This window comes from Sus scrofa, chromosome 2 (assembly GCF_000003025.6).
Source record: "Sus scrofa isolate TJ Tabasco breed Duroc chromosome 2, Sscrofa11.1, whole genome shotgun sequence".
Classification (NCBI taxonomy): Eukaryota; Metazoa; Chordata; class Mammalia; order Artiodactyla; family Suidae; genus Sus; species Sus scrofa.
The window spans coordinates 131150056-131168548 of NC_010444.4; the positions used below are offsets into that span (position 1 = coordinate 131150056).

General features: G+C 39.7%; 1 protein-coding gene across 1 annotated transcript in view; it reads right to left on the reverse strand.

Moving 5' to 3' along the window:
- The window catches only part of FBN2 (fibrillin 2), a 219577-nt gene continuing 201693 nt past the window's right edge, over positions 610 to 18493 (reverse strand). Inside the window, 9 exon segments of the mRNA XM_021084720.1 lie at positions 610 to 2529; positions 4346 to 4517; positions 5958 to 6189; positions 10943 to 11062; positions 12989 to 13117; positions 14344 to 14460; positions 15786 to 15878; positions 15881 to 15907; positions 17900 to 18025. Coding sequence (XP_020940379.1) covers positions 2155 to 2529; positions 4346 to 4517; positions 5958 to 6189; positions 10943 to 11062; positions 12989 to 13117; positions 14344 to 14460; positions 15786 to 15878; positions 15881 to 15907; positions 17900 to 18025 — 1391 coding nt within the window. The 3' untranslated portion in view covers positions 610 to 2154.

Genomic DNA, 18493 nt, shown 5'->3' on the forward strand with positions numbered 1-18493 from the left:
CCTTGTGCAGAATAAACTTCTAAGACATGTCTGTGTTCATTTCAGTCGTGTGTCAGAAGACAGTCCCTGTTAAACAACTTGTTCTGTGTATACAGTTCTCCACTGAGGACAGTGTTCAACACTGCAAGAGATAGGAAGCTCTGGGTTACTTTTTGGTGAAGGTGCCATCTGGCCTGGCATATGCCTGCTGTGTACTTTTGCTTTAAAACTCAAGTTCAGGAAAACCCTGAGGAAGGAAGACTCGGAGAGAATGTTTCACTTCCTCGTAGGTGATGTAAGGTGCTTGAACACAATGGCACACAAAGCATGGGAGAGCAGAAAGTGAATAGACTGACACTTCTAGGAAGATGGGTCCTGGCAGGCTTAGCGGCTGCGCAGAAGTGAACAGCTAGCTGCCTTGACTGTGTCCTTCTATTTGGCTATGTTCTTAAATTGTAACTGTCAGTTGCACGCTCTGTGTCACAGACTGGACCACACTCCTTTGTTTTCTGGTGTTTGTGCCTGGCTTTCCTTCTGCTATTTTCATACAGGTCCCTGTAAGCAAAACCCCCAGCCCCTCCCACAAACACAACGGGGGCTGCAGTCACATCAAACTCTCAGCCAGAAAGCTACCCCAAAATAAGCTTTATTGCAAGAAAAGTGTCATATTTGGTACACAGACCTACGAAAACAAACAAAACCAAAAGCCATAAGTTTTTCCTCACAAATACTTGATTACAAATTTACACTGTTCGTTTTTTTTTTTTTTTTTTTTTTCAGTTATTAGAAAAAAAAAAAAAAAACAAAGTCCCAAACTGGATATAGCTGGTGACAAATCTTTGGTCAGCACAGGTGTGAGAGGAACAACCCAGAGCCTGCATGTGCTTTGGCCATTTCACATATGAGGTTTGGTCACTGGTCCCGGGACAGGTTCTTGGGTTGAAAGAACACGGGGACGTACTCTTATTAGCATGTGCTGGTATAATAACTTTTTAAATGACTAAAGCAAACTAAACATCAATTAATTGTACAAACATCTTTCATACACAATAGGCTATGATAAAACGAGACATATGGTGTATAACTACAGTATTAATGAAAATTCTAAAAAAAAATGAATTAAAAAAACATATATTCCTTGGCTGTACTGCATGATTTGTTTGCACATATGGCAATCCTGAAATAGCTTGAACATAATAAATGCACCATTAATCTAAGACAGCACCAAACACTACAGAACGCCAGGTGTTCCTTTCCGAAGGAACGGCAGTTCTTCAGCTGCCTACAGTACCACAAGTTTGCAGCACGCCCTGGGTAAGAATGAGGTGTTGTGGGTAGCACATGTGCTTCCTTGAGGTTCTGAGAAGGAAATACAGTACAGTTTGGCCTGCAACGCTACTGGTCTCACAAGCAGTCAAGGTATTTTGCTACAGTGGTTGTGCTTCATCTTCTGTTGCCTGGTGTGTCTGGTGATGTGAAATATCATCACAATGAGCTGCTCTGGCTTTGAGCTCCTTTATAAAGGATCTAAGGACACTTCTGTCTTTTAAATTATTGATTACACTGCCCATTCAGCTCTGTGAGGCTTCCTTAAAAATAATCAGATGTACCAGTTGGACGACTGGCAGAAAACCAAAGGAAACGTCTCTTGAATCTACTGAATTTTTAAAAAAAGCACCTCTAAAAGAAATAGCTCAAATTTATAAATCTAAAGAAAAACAAGTGAGTTTCCCTTTTTGTTTACATAGTTTGTTCATTTCTCCATATATTACTGCATTAAAAATAAATAAACATCTATATTTTTTTTATTAGCAACTATAGCAAAATACCCAAAGTGTTACAGACTGCTAACAGGAAAAAAAAAAGCTCACATTATTTTTGTGCATTTAGTGCCATATGCTGATCTCTTGACTATTTAGGTTTTTTTTTTAATATATTTTAAAGTGAAGTTATATAAAAAAATACAGTAACCACGGTTGCCTTTGTACTCAAATCTTTGGCCACACCAGTCTAAATCAGCCCTCCCTGTGAGGGTCAACATTCTGAAGTCCGAGACAGGGAGGAAAGAAGCAAACGTCTTTTTTTTTCCTCTTTAAAATTAGTCATTGATTTCTCAAAGGCTTCTGAAGGCTGGCTGTGCGGGGATTTGAGCCTGGAACCAAGTCTACCAAGGGGTTAATAGAGTTGAATCTGCAGCCTCATTCTGAGAGCTTCCCCGAGCTCCCCTAGGAGGTAGTCGTCCTCGTTGCTGTCTTCCAGTTTCTTAAGCTCCTTCTTCTTATAGAGAGAGATGCTAGTGATTTCCAGTGTGTATGTGCCAGGCACCAGCTTCCTCTTGGCGGTGTGCAAGTAGCTGAGCCCATTCTTTTGGTGGATGCGGAAGGTGCCGTCATCATTCCCTTGGGAGATGACGTAGCGGATGTGGTTGTTGAGCGGCTCGATGGCGGGCATGAGTTCTAGAATGTGCTCCTTAGAACCAAGGCCAGAAAGATTGAACTTCATTTTCACAGGGCTCTCCATGTCGACACTCTCCAGGCTGATCTGTTCACCCTGGAGAGAGAGCAGGAAACCATGTGGAGAGTGCTTCCATAGTACAAGCAGAGGACTCAAAAGGAACCTGCTGTCGGGGTTCAGCCACCATGACCGCATCTCTCCGGTCCTGGGCACTCTGCTCTGAAACTTACTGTCTGCTGGGAGAAAAGGTCAATTCCGCGGAGCATGCTCTGTGCATCTTTACTTCTCACTCAGCCTTATCCAGGTAAAGTTACAGGGGACTTGTCATTTCACCTTTTTTTGTTGTTGTTGCTTTTATGGAATATCGTGCTTGTTAATAATAAACAAGAGACAATTTAGGAAAGGACTGTATTTTTTTTTTTCTTTCTGGAGTTAAAATGAGAAGTGCAGCTGTTATGTAACAGCAGGGACTGTCCCCAGAGGGATCTTCACTCCGAAGGCTGATTGGTACGGCCCACAATCCCTGCGCCAGTGTGTTTGCTGGGAGCCTAGTGCAGAGAGAGGGAGCTGTGGGTTGTCAAGGCTCAGGTTTGAACTAGCTTTGGTAAAACGCCAATGGGGCAGGGCCCAGACGACCAAGTCTGACTTGGCCAGAGGTAGCAGAGGTTTAAGAGCGCTATTTCAGTTAAGAGAGGCAAAATCAAATGGCTTGAGTGGGCTCCTGTCAAGAACTTGGGTAGTGGTGCAGAAGTGCCTCTCTCAGTGTTCAGACAGAATCCTGTCCACACAACCACAATGGGAAGGATTGATAAGCAGAATTCTGGATTTGTGGTTTGGGTGCTTGATGAGTATTTAGGTTGCTGTATTTAGACATCAGTTAGGTACCTTAGTTTACTTCAGGTAAATGTAATGCTGGCCTATTTGTTATTACAAAATAGAACCTGAGTCTTTTTGGCTAGAGACGTTCAGTCTTACAAATAAGATTCCGAGGCGCAGAAAACGGAAGCGAGTTGCCCGGTTCACAAAGCCACTTGGTTGCTGACTAGGTTTTTGGTGGTGAATTGTGTGGCCGTAATGACTGACTAGGGTAGTGTTCTCCCTGATCTCTGGGGAGCGATCATCAGCCTCTCCGGATACTGGGTATTACTCAGAGACATTTATCAAATATGTGATGTTTACGCCAGGCCCCATTCCAGGCGCGTCACAGTAACCACTCAATAGATCCTTCTGTCAGCCTTCGGAGGTAAATATTTTTATTCCCATTTTACAGGTGACGATATTGAGGTGGAGAGTGGTTAGTTAAACATGCCCCATATGCACAGGTAGTAAGTGGAGATGGTCAGGGAACATAGACAAAACCACAAGGTCTGTGGCCACCCCTTTAACCACTCGGCCAAATGCCACTGACAGCAAAAAAGTACCAGCGGCAGACAATTCAGCTCCTTACACAACGCAAGATACTTGGAGATACTTTTTTTTTTTTTTTTTTTATGGGAGGAACACCTATATTATAAATGTCACAGGATATGAGACCTTGTTGGCTTACCTCCTGAAAATCAAAATCAGCCTAGTGCACTATATGTGTATGCAACAGAACTGGACAGATTCAAAATAGTTTTGCTTTTTTGCATCGTTTCAAAACTAGTTATTTCCTAGAAGGACATCTTATTGCCTTCTAACACAAATTAAAAAATGAAAACATATGAATCTTAAAATCTTTTCCCCCGTTTCTTGTGTTTTGAGCTAAAAATGCCACTAATTTTGTCTCTGCTATAGTGTGTTCATTAATTTAGCCAGTAAGTGTCACAATAGTTTTAGCGCCATTGGGGCTGAAACCTATATAAAAGTTGACCGCATAGTATAATGTGACTCCATGTGGATAAAACTTGGTGACAAAAGAGAGGGTACTCACGGCAGTGGGTCTGGGTTCATGAAGACTTCTCTTCTGTCTGCTCTCCTTCTTAGAGTAGCCATTGATTTTGCACTCATAGCATGTTTCTGGGGACAGAGCGTTCTCCTCATCCGTGTCTGCATCCAGGGACAGGTACTGCCCTTTGTTAAATCCCATGCCTGAGACACAGTGGCTATTTGCAACAAGATGCAAGGTGGTGTTAGACTTCATCATTAACGCTGACTATAGTTTTCAAGAGGTAGAGCAGACTTTTCCCAAATAAGAAACCCACAAAACAAACCCTACAATCATAGACATAAAAACCGAATAGTCTTCGGAACTCTTCAACACTTAATACATGAGATTCACCTTTATTTTCAATAGCAAAATCCCTGTAAGTGTGAGCCCCAAGTTTCTCCAATTTTTTTTTCTTTTTTTTTGTCTTTTGTCTTTTTGAGGGCTGCGCCGTGGCATATGGAGGTTCCCAAGCTAGGGGTCTAATTGGAGCTGTAGCCACTGGCCTATGCCACAGCCACAGCAACGCCAGATCTGAGCCACATCTTCGACCTACACCACAGCTCAGGGCAACACTGGATCCTTAACACACTGAGAGAGGCCAGGGATCGAACCTGCAACCTCATAGTTCCTAGTTGGATTCGTTTCCACTGGAACTCCTCCAATTTTCAGTCCCAATTAGACTGAAGCACTTTGTGCAGTTACATCAAGAAGGAAAAGCAAAGTATGACTCCAAAGAGAATGCTAAAGGTTTTATTCACTCATAAGCCGGAAGCCCATGTTTGCTGCTAATGACAAAGCTCTCTGCCTTACCAACAGAGATTTCTGAACTCCTACTGGTTAGTGAAAATGTCAGAGAGTTGGATCTAAATGATCCTTGTCTATACCAAGAGTTTTGTTTCAGGCATTATCACGTACCCACAGGGGACAGATTGGTCCATGACCCTCAGGGTCTGACTCACACACTGTTCCTCCTGAAGAAGGTGACCCTGACTGAGTCCTAAACTCTCATCTTTTATGCTGTTGAGCTCTGGCTTCCCTGATGGAAGGATGCAGGTGGCCAGCACCTTAGCTGCAGCTGACAGAACTTGAGATGGCTGCACTTAGGAAAGTGTGACTAGCTGGAGAGAACCCAGCCTTGTGGAGACAGTGTTGCACCAACCAGGCATATCCTCTCTGTGCAACAAAAAGCCAGATGAGCACAGAGTGGGACAACTCCCTCCTCAGGGACCACTGGACTGCAGCCACCAAAATTCATAGAAGAATCTGGGGCAAAGGCATTTTAACCCAGTGTCTCTGACAACACGTGAACCACAGCATTTTTAAACATCTGCTTGTTTCCGGCCTTGAGGGACCTCATCGAATCCACTTAGGCCGTTTTTAGGGGCAAGAATGTGATACTTGTATACAAATTCAAGTCTCAGGCTCACCACAAAGGAGGTAATCCCACAGCATGAACATAATCACGTGCCTTCTTGAGGATTCTTCCTCTCACACCCTAAATGTTCCGCTCAATGCTTTTGCCTCCTGGGCTTTTAATCCCTGTTCATTGCCCTACAGTGCTAGGCGGCCAGGCAGCCTGAACTCAGGGAGCACAGCCTGAGCTGGACGGCCTTACCCCTGTCCCACTCTGTAGTACCCGGGCGGGCAGCCACAGAGGTAGCCCCCTTCCGTGTTGGAGCAGCCGTAATTGCAGGGATTCTTGGAGGACGAGCACTCATTCACGTCATGGCAGGCACTGGAAAACTGGTCAAAGGAGAACCCAGAGGGACAGGCGCACTTGTAGCTCCCCAGGGTGTTGTAGCAGGAAGCAGAGCCACAGGCATTCGGATTAGAGCACTCGTTCTCATCTATGAACATAAAGAAAGAAACTCACACAGGGAAGGGGACAGTGAGGCAAAGAAGAGTCTGAATCTCAAAGTACCTATGATTTTACAGAGGAAACAGATCCAGAAACATGTTTTTAAAATGTTTACCCTGAATGGAAGATTTGCAAAGCATATGAAATTTTAAAAAAACCGGCAACGCCCAACAAATCCCCTTAAATTACAGCTTAAAACACCCTTGCCCTACCTACACTTTTATATGGTTTATACTAGGTTTCTGAAATCACTGGCAGCCTCTGGACACAGACACTTGCAGTTTGGCTCCTGAATAACTCTTCTATTCTCTTATCAGAAAGTTACTTCAAAAGCCTATACCTCAAACAGATTCACAGAGAAAGAAAGTAGAATACTAGTTGCCAGGGGCTGTAGGGAGGGAGAAATGGAGAATGACTTCTAACGGGTACAGGTATGGAGTTTCTTTTTGGGGTGATGAAAGTGTTGTGGTATTGATGGCTGCGCACTGATGTGAGAATATACTAAAAATCACCTATCTGTATATTTTAAAAAGTGAACTTGATGGTATGTGAATTATATCTCAAATTTTAAAAAGCCTCTATCTTTGTATCTATCTATCTATCTATATTTGTCTTTTTTAGGGCCACACCCATGGCATATGGAGGTTCCCAGGCAAGGGGTTGAATCAGAGCTGCAGCTGCCAGCCTACACCACAGCCACAGCAATGCCAGATCTGAGTTGCGTCTGAGACCTACACCACAGCTCAAGGCAATGCTGGATTCTTAACCCACTGTGCAAGGCCAGGGATTGAACCTGCAACCTCATGGTTCCTAGTCAGATTCGTTTCCGCTGTGCCACGACGGGAACTCCTGTATCTATGTTTTTATTCACTCCCAGCAATTCCCAAAGGCTTCATTATACATGAAGAGAAAAAAATATATCAATGAAAATGACTGAAATAAACATTATATAATTGGATCTATTGAACCAACAACCTTGTACACTTTTAACTACTTGAGAACCCATCAGGTGCAGCCTGTGCCTTCTGACATGGGTTTGCACCAAGCCATCAGCTTACAGAGGTTTTACTAATTTAATGACTAATGTTATACTGTAAATGCCTGACAGCAGGATAATTACAGGGTATATCTTCTGTTGCTCTTACTGTTTCTACAAATTCAAAACCCAATTGTGCTTTTAACTTTGGAGATGACAGTTTTGATCTTTACTGTCTGTTTGATACCTGGTCCATAGCTTGACCCCTGAGGGCTTTATTATAACTGCATTTTACCCTGGGCACCAGTCACATGCGCTCCATGGAATTCTTTCAAATTCTTGTGATGACACTGGAGCACAGTGTGTCTGCTTACCTAATACGCAGCAAGTCTATGTCTCAGTCCAAGCAGGGAAACAGGCCCATTTGCAATTAGGGGCATGCCTGGGAAACAGCACCTCAAGGGAAGGGCTTATCTGCAGTAGCTCAGGGAGATTATGAAAGATGCAGATGAAGTCTCAGTGAAGAGGCTTCTCAGACAGGAAATTAAACTCCATTAGCTACGGCACCAAAGTTATTGAAAGGGAAGATGTTGTTAGGTACGTTTCTGTACCGCAATTATATTTCTGGGATTAAATCAGACCACCAAATGTAGAATTCTTAATCACTGGATATAAAACATACTATGATTACCTAATATGTACAAATTCTTAGCCTTCCTTTCATGGGGAGAAAGACATAAATAAATTCTTACTAACTAGGCTACCTATGACCTAAATATAACTGCTATTTGATTTCCAAAATACAAAAGACTTGGAATTCTGCCCCAAAGGCTCATCTGTTTTTATAATTAAATATGACATTTATATGCAGTGTTTCTCTCATAATAGAAAATGTGAGTTAGGTTATAATTTAATAAAATGATCCTGCAATGAATATAACATTAGCCATTGTGTTAGGTGGAAAAATTAGCAAGCAAAACCAATTAATTGAGTAAACTGCATTTAAACATACCACTGACAAGAATATTTTTAGACACATAAAATTTTGGAAACACCATGATAGCTCTTATATGCATATGCTATAAATATACATAATCATATAACTTTATAGGCTCAGGTATTCTGACTTTGAAAATATGTTTGTTTGAGACATATTTTGAGTTGACTCAAGCCTCACTGAACTATGTTCAAATTATTTTGAAAAGGCTATAGAAGGAATTCCAAGTTATTAATACCATTTAAGCTAAGGCTTCACATATGAAGATGTAATTTCTCTTCATATGCAAATTTTAGTAACATTCCCACATTCCCTTATTTTCACTTGGGGATAATTATAATGCTTTGCATATATTTGAGAGTGTTAGGTACATCTTTAATCTACATCACCAGAGTGTTATAAATGTTCTGTGGCGACTGTCTGAAAACCTACAAAGTGTTCATTTGAATTAAAAGCTATTTAATATTAACACAAGAACTGTCATTTTTCTTAAACTGGCAGTAGTATCAACAACAATGCAGGTTTATCACTTAGTTAACATTTTTATCCGTTTACATTGAGATCCGAGTTAAATCTGTCCGAAATACTTCATGCTATATTCCCCCCTCAATCATATGACTGACTTAAGATATTCAAATATGTCATGACAGATAAAAATGACTTATGGCCTTTTGATTTGCATTTTGTTATAATGCTTGGTATTTTGCTAACTTGTTTTTTTTTTAGTTCCTTCCTGATGGGTTGTTTAATTCTACTACTGCCATATATTTTAGTTAAAATTACAACTGTATTCTGTGAATTCAAGACAAGAAAATCAGTAATTTTGAGGTCAGCTGGATTGCTTAACCTTGCATAGAAGAATTTCAAATCTTTCAAAATAAACCCGGCTTCATCTTATTTACACAGGGGCCTGCTGCTGAGAGATGCCCATTTTAGCTGAGCAATCTCACAAATTAATATTTGCAGTTGCTTATGTATCTGCTTATGTATCTTTAGTTTTGAACTCATCTTTGAAACCACGTATTTCTCTGTCCCTGGGGGTGTCTCTCCTGATTAGAAGGTACATGGGGTTCTAGGTGGATTCTAGCATGAGCTGCTCTGGGGTGACTGCCTTGCTGAAGTGCCTACTCCAAGGATCCCACGAAGAACTGGGATAGACCACACAGCCCGGGATTTTAAGTCAGACCAAATTTAGTGAAAACCTGTGCAGCTATTTTTGCACTAAATGTTTATGGACAGAAACTCCAGGAAATTTAAAAACGTAGAAATGGAGTTGATACTCCATTCATGTTCCTATTTCTACTTATGAACACTTTAAAAACAAGAATTTTATTTAAGTTGGCACGTTGTGAAATATCAGAGGATCATTCTTTTGCTTTAAACTTTGCGGAATCAACCTAGAAGTCCATGGTAGAGTGGTGGGCCTCATATTTTTCACAGACAGTGCAGTATAATAAAATTGTTTTGCACTGTTTTTAAGAGCCACCTAGAAAAGGACCATGCCCTCTGTTCTGAACAGTGTGCCTATACTTGTGTTTATGAATCAATAAATCACAGCATAATGATTTCTGCAACATTTTTTCTTCCTGTGACGAGAAAACAAGTAAACTAAACTTATGAAATTATTTTGACTGACTGCCTAACTCATCATTATGATAATCCTTTCAAACCCTGTCCTTAACTTCTAACTCATTAGTGGTTTTTGCCATTTCCCCCATGCGTCTGTATCCCTGGTGTGGTTAAACATCTGTCTTTGACCTGGCACGAGGCCACGGTAGAGTTCCAACTTTTAGAGTTTCCCTCCTTTGGAACTTGTGATTTTCTTTTCAATTCACTAAACTGTCATTAGAAATTTCTTTTGAGAAGTTCAGCAAGGGTAAAATCAGATTAGTTTATTTAGTGGATCACTCACAGTAAAATATTTGAAATACGCATGGGGTAATTTAAATCACTACAGAGAAACAGGAAGCACCCCACTGTTTCTCAGCAGGACCCCTGTTCCCCCTTCTGCTCAGCTGTGCCAGCATTTAATGTCGCACAGTGTTGGATGGTGCTTCTATGAAGGGCATTCAAAATGAGCCAAGAAATTAGGCATATACTAACTAAGTCGGCTGGCTATTCAAGTAGAGAATAATGTTCTCTTTGATCAGTCTCTCCTTAAAAGAAGAGATTCCATGACTGTTACCAGTGCAAGCAGGAAAGCTGAGTCCCTACAGATATTATTTTATAAGCCCTTCAGTCTGGAGTTTTCAACAGAATTTGCTGTGACTCAGTACTTTTTCTAACTAATCCTTTACCCCCTTCATTAATTATGTGACTGGAGAGCACAGATGAATGGGCCTCATTAAGTTGATCTGAATCTCTTTAAGATTTATATGAGGGGGATGGATGGGCTATCCTTCAAGCCTAAATCTGAAGAAACTAAATTACTGATAAAAAGCCTCTGACCTCAGCAAGTGAAGATAATAATTCTTGATACCATCTTCAGAAACTTAAAATTATACCTAGCAGAAAATTAAAATTACGACAGCTCTGAGTTACCTTTTTAGGTAACTTAGCATTTGTATTACATTTATATTCAAACACACACAGGTAGAGAGACTAGTTTAATGGATCCCTATGCATCAGTCCTAAGTACTGGTTTTTAAGTTCTAGGATGTAAAGGCTACACCGAAACACCAATCTTTACTGTTTACCGTTTGTTCGTTGTATGAACAAACATACTTGCAGGTGAGAAAGGCAGATGTTGTGCTATAAGCTTATGCTTACCGACACACTGATTCCACTGGTAATGCTGAATATATCCTTGAGGGCAGCCACATCTGTAGCCTCCCAGGATGTTCTGGCAGCCATGCTGGCACCTATGGTTTCCATCACATTCATCGACATCTGCAAAAACAATCCCAGCAAGATCTTTATGTAACCTTTCTTCTACTATTCTTAAATGCACTCCAAACACGGCCTGGGATACCAGAGAAACAAACAAGACACACTGAGCGGCTGCAATTTTTTTATAAGTCACATGGTTATTAGTCAGTGATGGTGTGGAGAATGATGAAGATAAGAAACCACATCATCCTGATGCTATTCACCAGACCAGGCCATGTCAGTGCTCTAAATAACATCTTAATTTCAGCAAATCAACCACAGCAACCACAAATGTGCCTTCTGGATGGATTAAATACATATGGTATGATTTATTTGCTAAATGATATAAATATATTTGCATTCCATATTCTAGTAGGTTCAAAAGTGATTGATGTGTTTCCCCTCATTTTGGGGGAAGATACAGGCAGTACAGAAATACCTAAAAAGTATAATTGCTTTGCACACAAAAAATTTTATTACCATTCAAGATTAATGAGATGTAAATTTAAAGTATTTAAAGATGTTATTTTTAGATACAACAGGGGATTAAGACACATATGGGATAATGTCTTTGTTCATACATGCCTTTGGAATGACAACCGAGGCTTTGAAATCTACCCATAAAAAGTGAAGTGAAATTGGCATGTCTGATGTATGTGTAGCAAATTTTTATGGATAATTAATAAACGGTATCTTATGTGGAAGCTGAGTCACACATGGCAAGCAGCTGTATGTTCAGAATACTTTCAAAGTCTCAAATATGACTTCAGATATAAAATATTAAAATAGAAATTTTTTAAATTGAATTTTTACTGGCTTCAAATTAGATACATGTAAAAGTCCTATAATTCTTATGGAGCATGTTAAAAACTTTCTAGAGTTCAAAATCATGTATCTCTGGAGCTCCCGTTGTGGCACAGTAAAAACAAATCTAACTAGGAACCATGAGGTTTGATCCCTGGCCTCACTCAGTGGGTTAAGGATCGGGCATTGCCATGAGGTGCAGTGTAGGTCCCAGACACAGCTCGGATCCTGCATTGCTATGGCTGTGGTGTAGGCTGGCAGCTATAGCTCTGATTAGACCCCTAATCCAGAAACCTTCATATGCCTCAGGCGTGGCCCTAAAAAGCAAAAAAAAAAAAAATATATATATATATATACACACACACACAAACATTTATAAGAATGTTATTAAGAGCGACTAAACTCAGTAGAGACATAAATTACAACAGTATATAAAAATATCAAGGGGATATATATACATATTATACACACACACACACACACACTCATGCCAGAAATTACAAGACATGAGAATTTTGTAAAAGGCGCATTCCTGGTACATTTATCTCATTTGGTAGCACTTGCAATGGAAATACTCAAGAACTATATGATATTTTATTGACCACAGGCAAATTCTCACTTAAATATAATACTTCACAGGAAATTCCTACTGTGAGGGAGACTTTATAGGAAATGCCCATTATAGAAAAGAGAGTGAATCAAAAGTCTTAGGCCAAATAAAATCACCCTCAATTTTCTCTAGCACTTTCAGTAAGTGTCTCCGATTCTTTAAAATAATTCACTGTCTTACACGTAACATTTACACATTCAAGTATCATGGAGGAGACATTCATTTTTTTCTTTTATACTGATACACCAAACTAAATCAGATATGGGATTCTTTTTAGTGTAATTCTTTTTTAGATTAGTAATTACGTAAACAGTTAATTTAAGAGGCAAGTTGTACCCACAGAATTTTTGTTTCATCGCATTGTTTTCCTCTGTCCCCAAAATGATATATGAACATTTATAAACAAAAAACAAATTTCTGGGTTCTTGCTAACTTTTTTTTGAAGTGATCTCAATTTCTCATGGAGTGGCTTGGAAATTAAAAGAAAAGAGTCTGCTATATTAGAATAATAATATTTGAACAAAGAAATTCACCTTCACAGTTCAGTCCAGTGGCATCAAGAGAGAACCCTCTCTGGCATTCACAGCTGAAACTTCCAGGGGTGTTTTGACAGATTCCCTTTGCTCCACAAAGTGAAGGCTGAGACCCACACTCATTGTTGTCTAGCAAAACACAGAGGGAGAAAGTGTTACGTTTCTCAATTATTATATGACTTAAGTTTCACGACATAAAGTAAAAAGTAAACATGAAAGCCTAAGTTTCATGATGTGAAAGAACATTTTAGGGAAATGTATGCCTTTAATCATGGTGATATTAAAAGCAAAAAGGGTCAGAAAAAATTATATTTCAAGAGATTTGAAATTCAAGCATATTTTGAGTCAACTGAAGACATGACTTTCTTTTTTTTGTCTTTTGTCTTTTTAGGGCCACACCCGAGGCATATGGAGGTTCCCAGGCAAGGGGTCTAATTGGAGCTACAGCTGCTGGCCTACGCCACAGCCACGGCAACACCATATCCTCAACCCACTGAGCGAGGCCAGGGATCGAACCCCCAACCTCATGGTTCCTAGTCGGATTCGTTTCCGCTGTGCCAAGACAGGAACTCCGAAGACATGATTTTTGATAGTATAGACTAAAAGTCTCCCAACTTGCATGTCTTCTAATGTAAAAAAAACCCAGTATGTTCATTAGCATGTTCTAAATCACAGTGAGCATTTAATCATATTTTATCTGAACACACAAGGTTATATTTAGAATGTAATATAAAGGCACTGCTAAGAATATGCCTGGCATGCATATACTCGGACTACATGGTCTTTTTTCTTTTAAGATAGTTCTTGTTAAAAAATTAACATTTTTAGGCTACTTATTATGAGGGATTGGTTTTTTTCTTCATTTGTTTTTAGGGCCGCACCTGTGGCAAGTGCAAGTTTCCAGGCTAGGGGTCAAGTGAGAGCTGCAGCTGCCAGCCTACACCACAGCCACAGCCATGCTGGATCTTTAACCCACTGATCGAACCTGAATCCTCATGGATAATAGTTGGGTTCTTTACCGCACCTGTGGCATATGGAAGTTCCCAGGCTAGGGGTCGAATCGGAACTGTAGCCACCAGCCTACGCCAGAGCCACAGCAACACAGGATCCCAGCAGCATCTGCAACCTACACCACAGCTCATGGCAACGTCAGATCCTTAACCCACAGAACAAGGCCAGGGATCAAACCCACAACCTCATGGTTCCAAGTCGGATTCATTTCTGCTGCGCCACAGCGGGAACTCTGGGATTGGTTTTAATATAAGTACTGAGCCATTATTCTACCATTTTTTACATACAGTTTTTATGTTTCTACTAAAAGTTTTCAAAATTTCTCTTTTGTGCTTTTGTCTTACCAATACAAGCAGTGTGATGCTGTGTGAAACCAGGTGGACATTTACAGGTGAAACCTCCCAGAGTGTTGACACAGAGGAACTGGCAATTGTGTTGTTTGGTTTGACATTCATCAAGGTCTGAAATGAAAAAGAAGTCAATAAACATCGGAGAAGAGTTATCTGGCTATGCTTCCTTTTTCATAAAGCTACAGGAGGTGTACATGTTCTGCCAGGAGGATTTTGTCTAGATTTTTGCTGGAAGCTTTACAGACGTCCATATGCACATGGCAAGGAGGGTCTTTACACATACTTAAGCAGCATACGTATTATTAGGGCTATTATGATAATAGGATGGCCAAGGGGATATATAATGCAAAATTTTCTTAAAATAAAAAGCTGAAAGGATGAATGATATGGTGATCAAGAACGGTCCTCAAAATAACATCCAAAGGCCATAATTCTTATATTTAATGCACAGCTTAGTACATGGCTGGTCACTTATTCCTATTAAAGAAGGGTTAAACAAAAATAAAACAATTGAAAACTGATAAGGTCTTAACACAAAGACTGAGTCAGGCACTAAGGGTCCACACGAAAACACCATCAAAATACCAGGAGAAGTCAAAATACAGCACCTATAATTCTAGTCATGAAATGGAACCTAGTATTTGAGTGATGTTCTATTCATAAACGGAACCTGATTTTGGTTGGATTGGAACCTAATATGGGAAAATACATTAAAATAAATTCACAAAGCAATGTAAGATGCAGACAAGACTAGTAATTTTAAAGTTAAAAACACACACACTAGTTGCACCTAAATTAAAAAAAAAAACTATAAACAAGGTGCAAAGTTAAATTGACTCATAATGGTTCACTAAGTAGGTCCAACAGAATAATACTGCTTGCTATTATTTTGTTCTATTTTTGATTTCCTGGAAATAAAACTTTATCTTCTTGAGAATAATCTGTTATTTCAAGAATGTAATTACATAGGAGTTCCTTTCCTCAGTCCATTGTTTTCATACTGACGAGGCCTACTATAAAGGTGAATGTAAGTGTATATAGCATTGGAGCTATTTTAATTATTTAGCTTAGTTTGATAATTTCTTTTAATACTACTTAAGCAAAAACTTAAATTTACTAATTCATTTTCAATGTTCTGGAGTAAATGTATAATAAAGACAGTTTAGACAAATGAAATCTTAGATAAGCAGTGAAAGAAATCTTTTAGTTCTTCAATCTCTTTCCTTCTCATATTTTTTTGTTTAGTTTATTTTCTAAAATATAAGAACCAAACTACAGTAACCTGGGGCTTTAATCCTCTCTGCCTCCTAGTGTGTGTCCTTTAGTAGAATTTTCTGTGAATAGAAGAGTCACCAGGAAGCTGTGCATTAGCGAAGATGAGGCACAAGATTTGTCCCTGATTAGGAGATTGTCACGTATGCAGACTCTCCACTTACCTTTGCACGTCTTTCCATCCTCCTGTAGGACATAGCCCCGAGGACACGAGCACTGGTAACTGCCCTCAGTGTTCTTGCAGATGAAGTTGCAGGTTTTGGGGACTGCGAACATTCATCCAGATCTAGGTAAAAGTTGGAGAATAATGTGAGAAAAAGAATGTATATATGTATGTGTGACTGGCTCACTGTGCTGTACAGTAGAAAATTGACAGAACACTGTAAACCAGCTATAATGGAAAAAATAAAAATCATTAAAAAAAAAGGGGAAAAAAAAAGATCTAAGTAAAAGTGATGGGACGATTAAATGACTGGTTAAAAGGAACTACCAGCTCTGTTCTCTCTCCATATTCTCAGTTCATCCTTTTCTCCTTCAAATTAAAATGGAAAACAGCAAGAGAGGAATGAGCCACAGACAGTTCTCTACCAAATAATTTGCTGGCTTACTTTGTAGAGCAAGTCTTGGACACATGTAATATTTGGACAATTGCCTGGGTTCAAAATCATACACTATATTTCTTAGATTAATGTATTTTGGTTTATAGCCTGAGAATTATACACTGAAAAGTGAGAGTTTCTTTCTTTTGATACACGGATGCAGCAGAAGTTCTCAGATTCTCTTAGCTGTCACTGCCGTAAGAATCTTCTGGTATCACAAACTGCTGGACATCTTCCATTTCCATTTCCTCCTCCACATGCGGTCCTCACCCTGGTGCACCCTGATCTCCAACCCCGGGAAGCTGCCCTGCACGGACACCATCAGCAGGCTCTGCTGCTTCTGCCCTCAGGCTGATCCTTAATTCCTCAGTTTCCCCCCAGCAAGGTGGGCTCAGGCTGACCGAGGCAAGGCATTAGAGGTCACAACTGTTCTCAAGACAGGCCTCTGAGCACAACTTTCTACTCCTTCCACGTTTCAATAATCTTTCCCTCTTCTCTTTGGTCCAGAGGTAGCAGAGCCCCAACACTCCTTGTAGTTTCTGCACACTCGGCTCAAACCTTTATACACTGTCCTTTTGCCAAAAACAAGTCTCTTAAACGGTCCTCATTTGAATATACCATTTTCTGCTTGGACTCTGACTGATAACAATCTCTATTTCTTCCATAAAACATGCTGACTGATGCCCACAGAATGCTAAGACCTCATGATTGACTGCCTGTTTATCACTCTCATGCTTGACCAAGTGAGCTGAAGGCTTACCAAGATTTAGTTTGGTTTTTCTTAACCTTTACATGCTAAGTGTGTTTGTTATTAAAACAAGTTAAGAAAAAAAAAAAAAAAGAAGGGAGTTCTTGTTGTGGCTTAGAGGGTTAAGAACCTGACATAGCGTCCGTGAGGATGTGGGTTCAATCCCTGGCTTTGCTCAGTGGGTTAAGGATCTGACGTGGCCACAGATTCAACTTCTAGCCCAGGAACTTCCATATGCCACAGGTGCAAATGTAAAAAAAAAAAACCAAAGAAAAAACCAAAAACACAAACCCAAAAAACCAAGTAGACGTAAGTTGATGAAATATGAAGGAAAAAGGTTTTTTTCTTGAATGAAAACTAAATTATCTGGAGACTCAATAAAGGCAAACCACCACCCCTCCAACTGTCATAGAATAGAGTGGGTGAGACAAAAAAATTAGAAAAGAAACATTACAAAAATGTAGGTTTCTGTACTGAGACTGCTTTGCAACTGAAAATTGTAGATGATGCTTAATTGATATATTTTATGTAAAAAAAAATAACAATGAGGAACAAGCAAAAAGCATTCTCTCTCCACATGCAAGCACACACTTTCACAACCGAAAGTCCTTTTCTTTCCTTGAAAGAACAACAGATAAATGTGCTTTATACATTTTAAGTATAAAATATTGCAAGTATGTTTTTAATAATTTTTGTGTTTCCCTAATTGCAAAGACTTTTTTATGAGTTGACAATTCTCTGTCTCACATTAGTAGGCAAGGCCTTCTACAACTCCAATGATTTAAGAACCACATTCCTGAAAGGAATGGCATCATTTTAACAAAATGTACCTCCCAAAGCTCTATAATAAAGATACTCTGCTAACAGTAAGTGATTTGTAGGAAACAGCAGTTTAACAACCCAGACCCAGAGAGGCTGTCCCTTCTCTTACCTACACACGAGGTCCCGCTGATATCTGTGGTGTAGCCGACCTTGCAGAAGCACCGGAAGGAGCCCATGGTATTGATGCACTGACCATTGGTGCAGAGATTTGGCATAACCTTACATTCATCAATATCTGTGCACCAAAAATCCCAAGGCAAAACCAAAGAGAAGTTAATACAGATGCAAGGGTAAATAAAACTGGTTAGCTACTAAGAGAAATTAAGGAATCGACATGAGATAACTAACAACATTCCGAAGTGTGCTAACTTCGTCATTCAAGTGAGTGGCAACATGGATAGGAAGAGATAAACATGAGGAAGGCTGTGTTCAAAGCCCTGCTCAAGTATACTCATTCAGCAATCTCAGTACGAATGATTTTTTGAGAATCTGGAAAGCTACCCCTCTGAAGGTCAACTCATTTGGCATTTATGATAACATTCCATGGATGGCCTCAGATTCACACTTGGATTCAACTCTGAAGAAAGGGTTTCATTAGCAAAGTAATTGGGCACAGGGTTGAGAATCTGTATAGTAATAGTGGAAAATGATACTTGGGATATTAGTATATTAGTTGATTGTACCAAAAAAAAAAAAAAAAAGA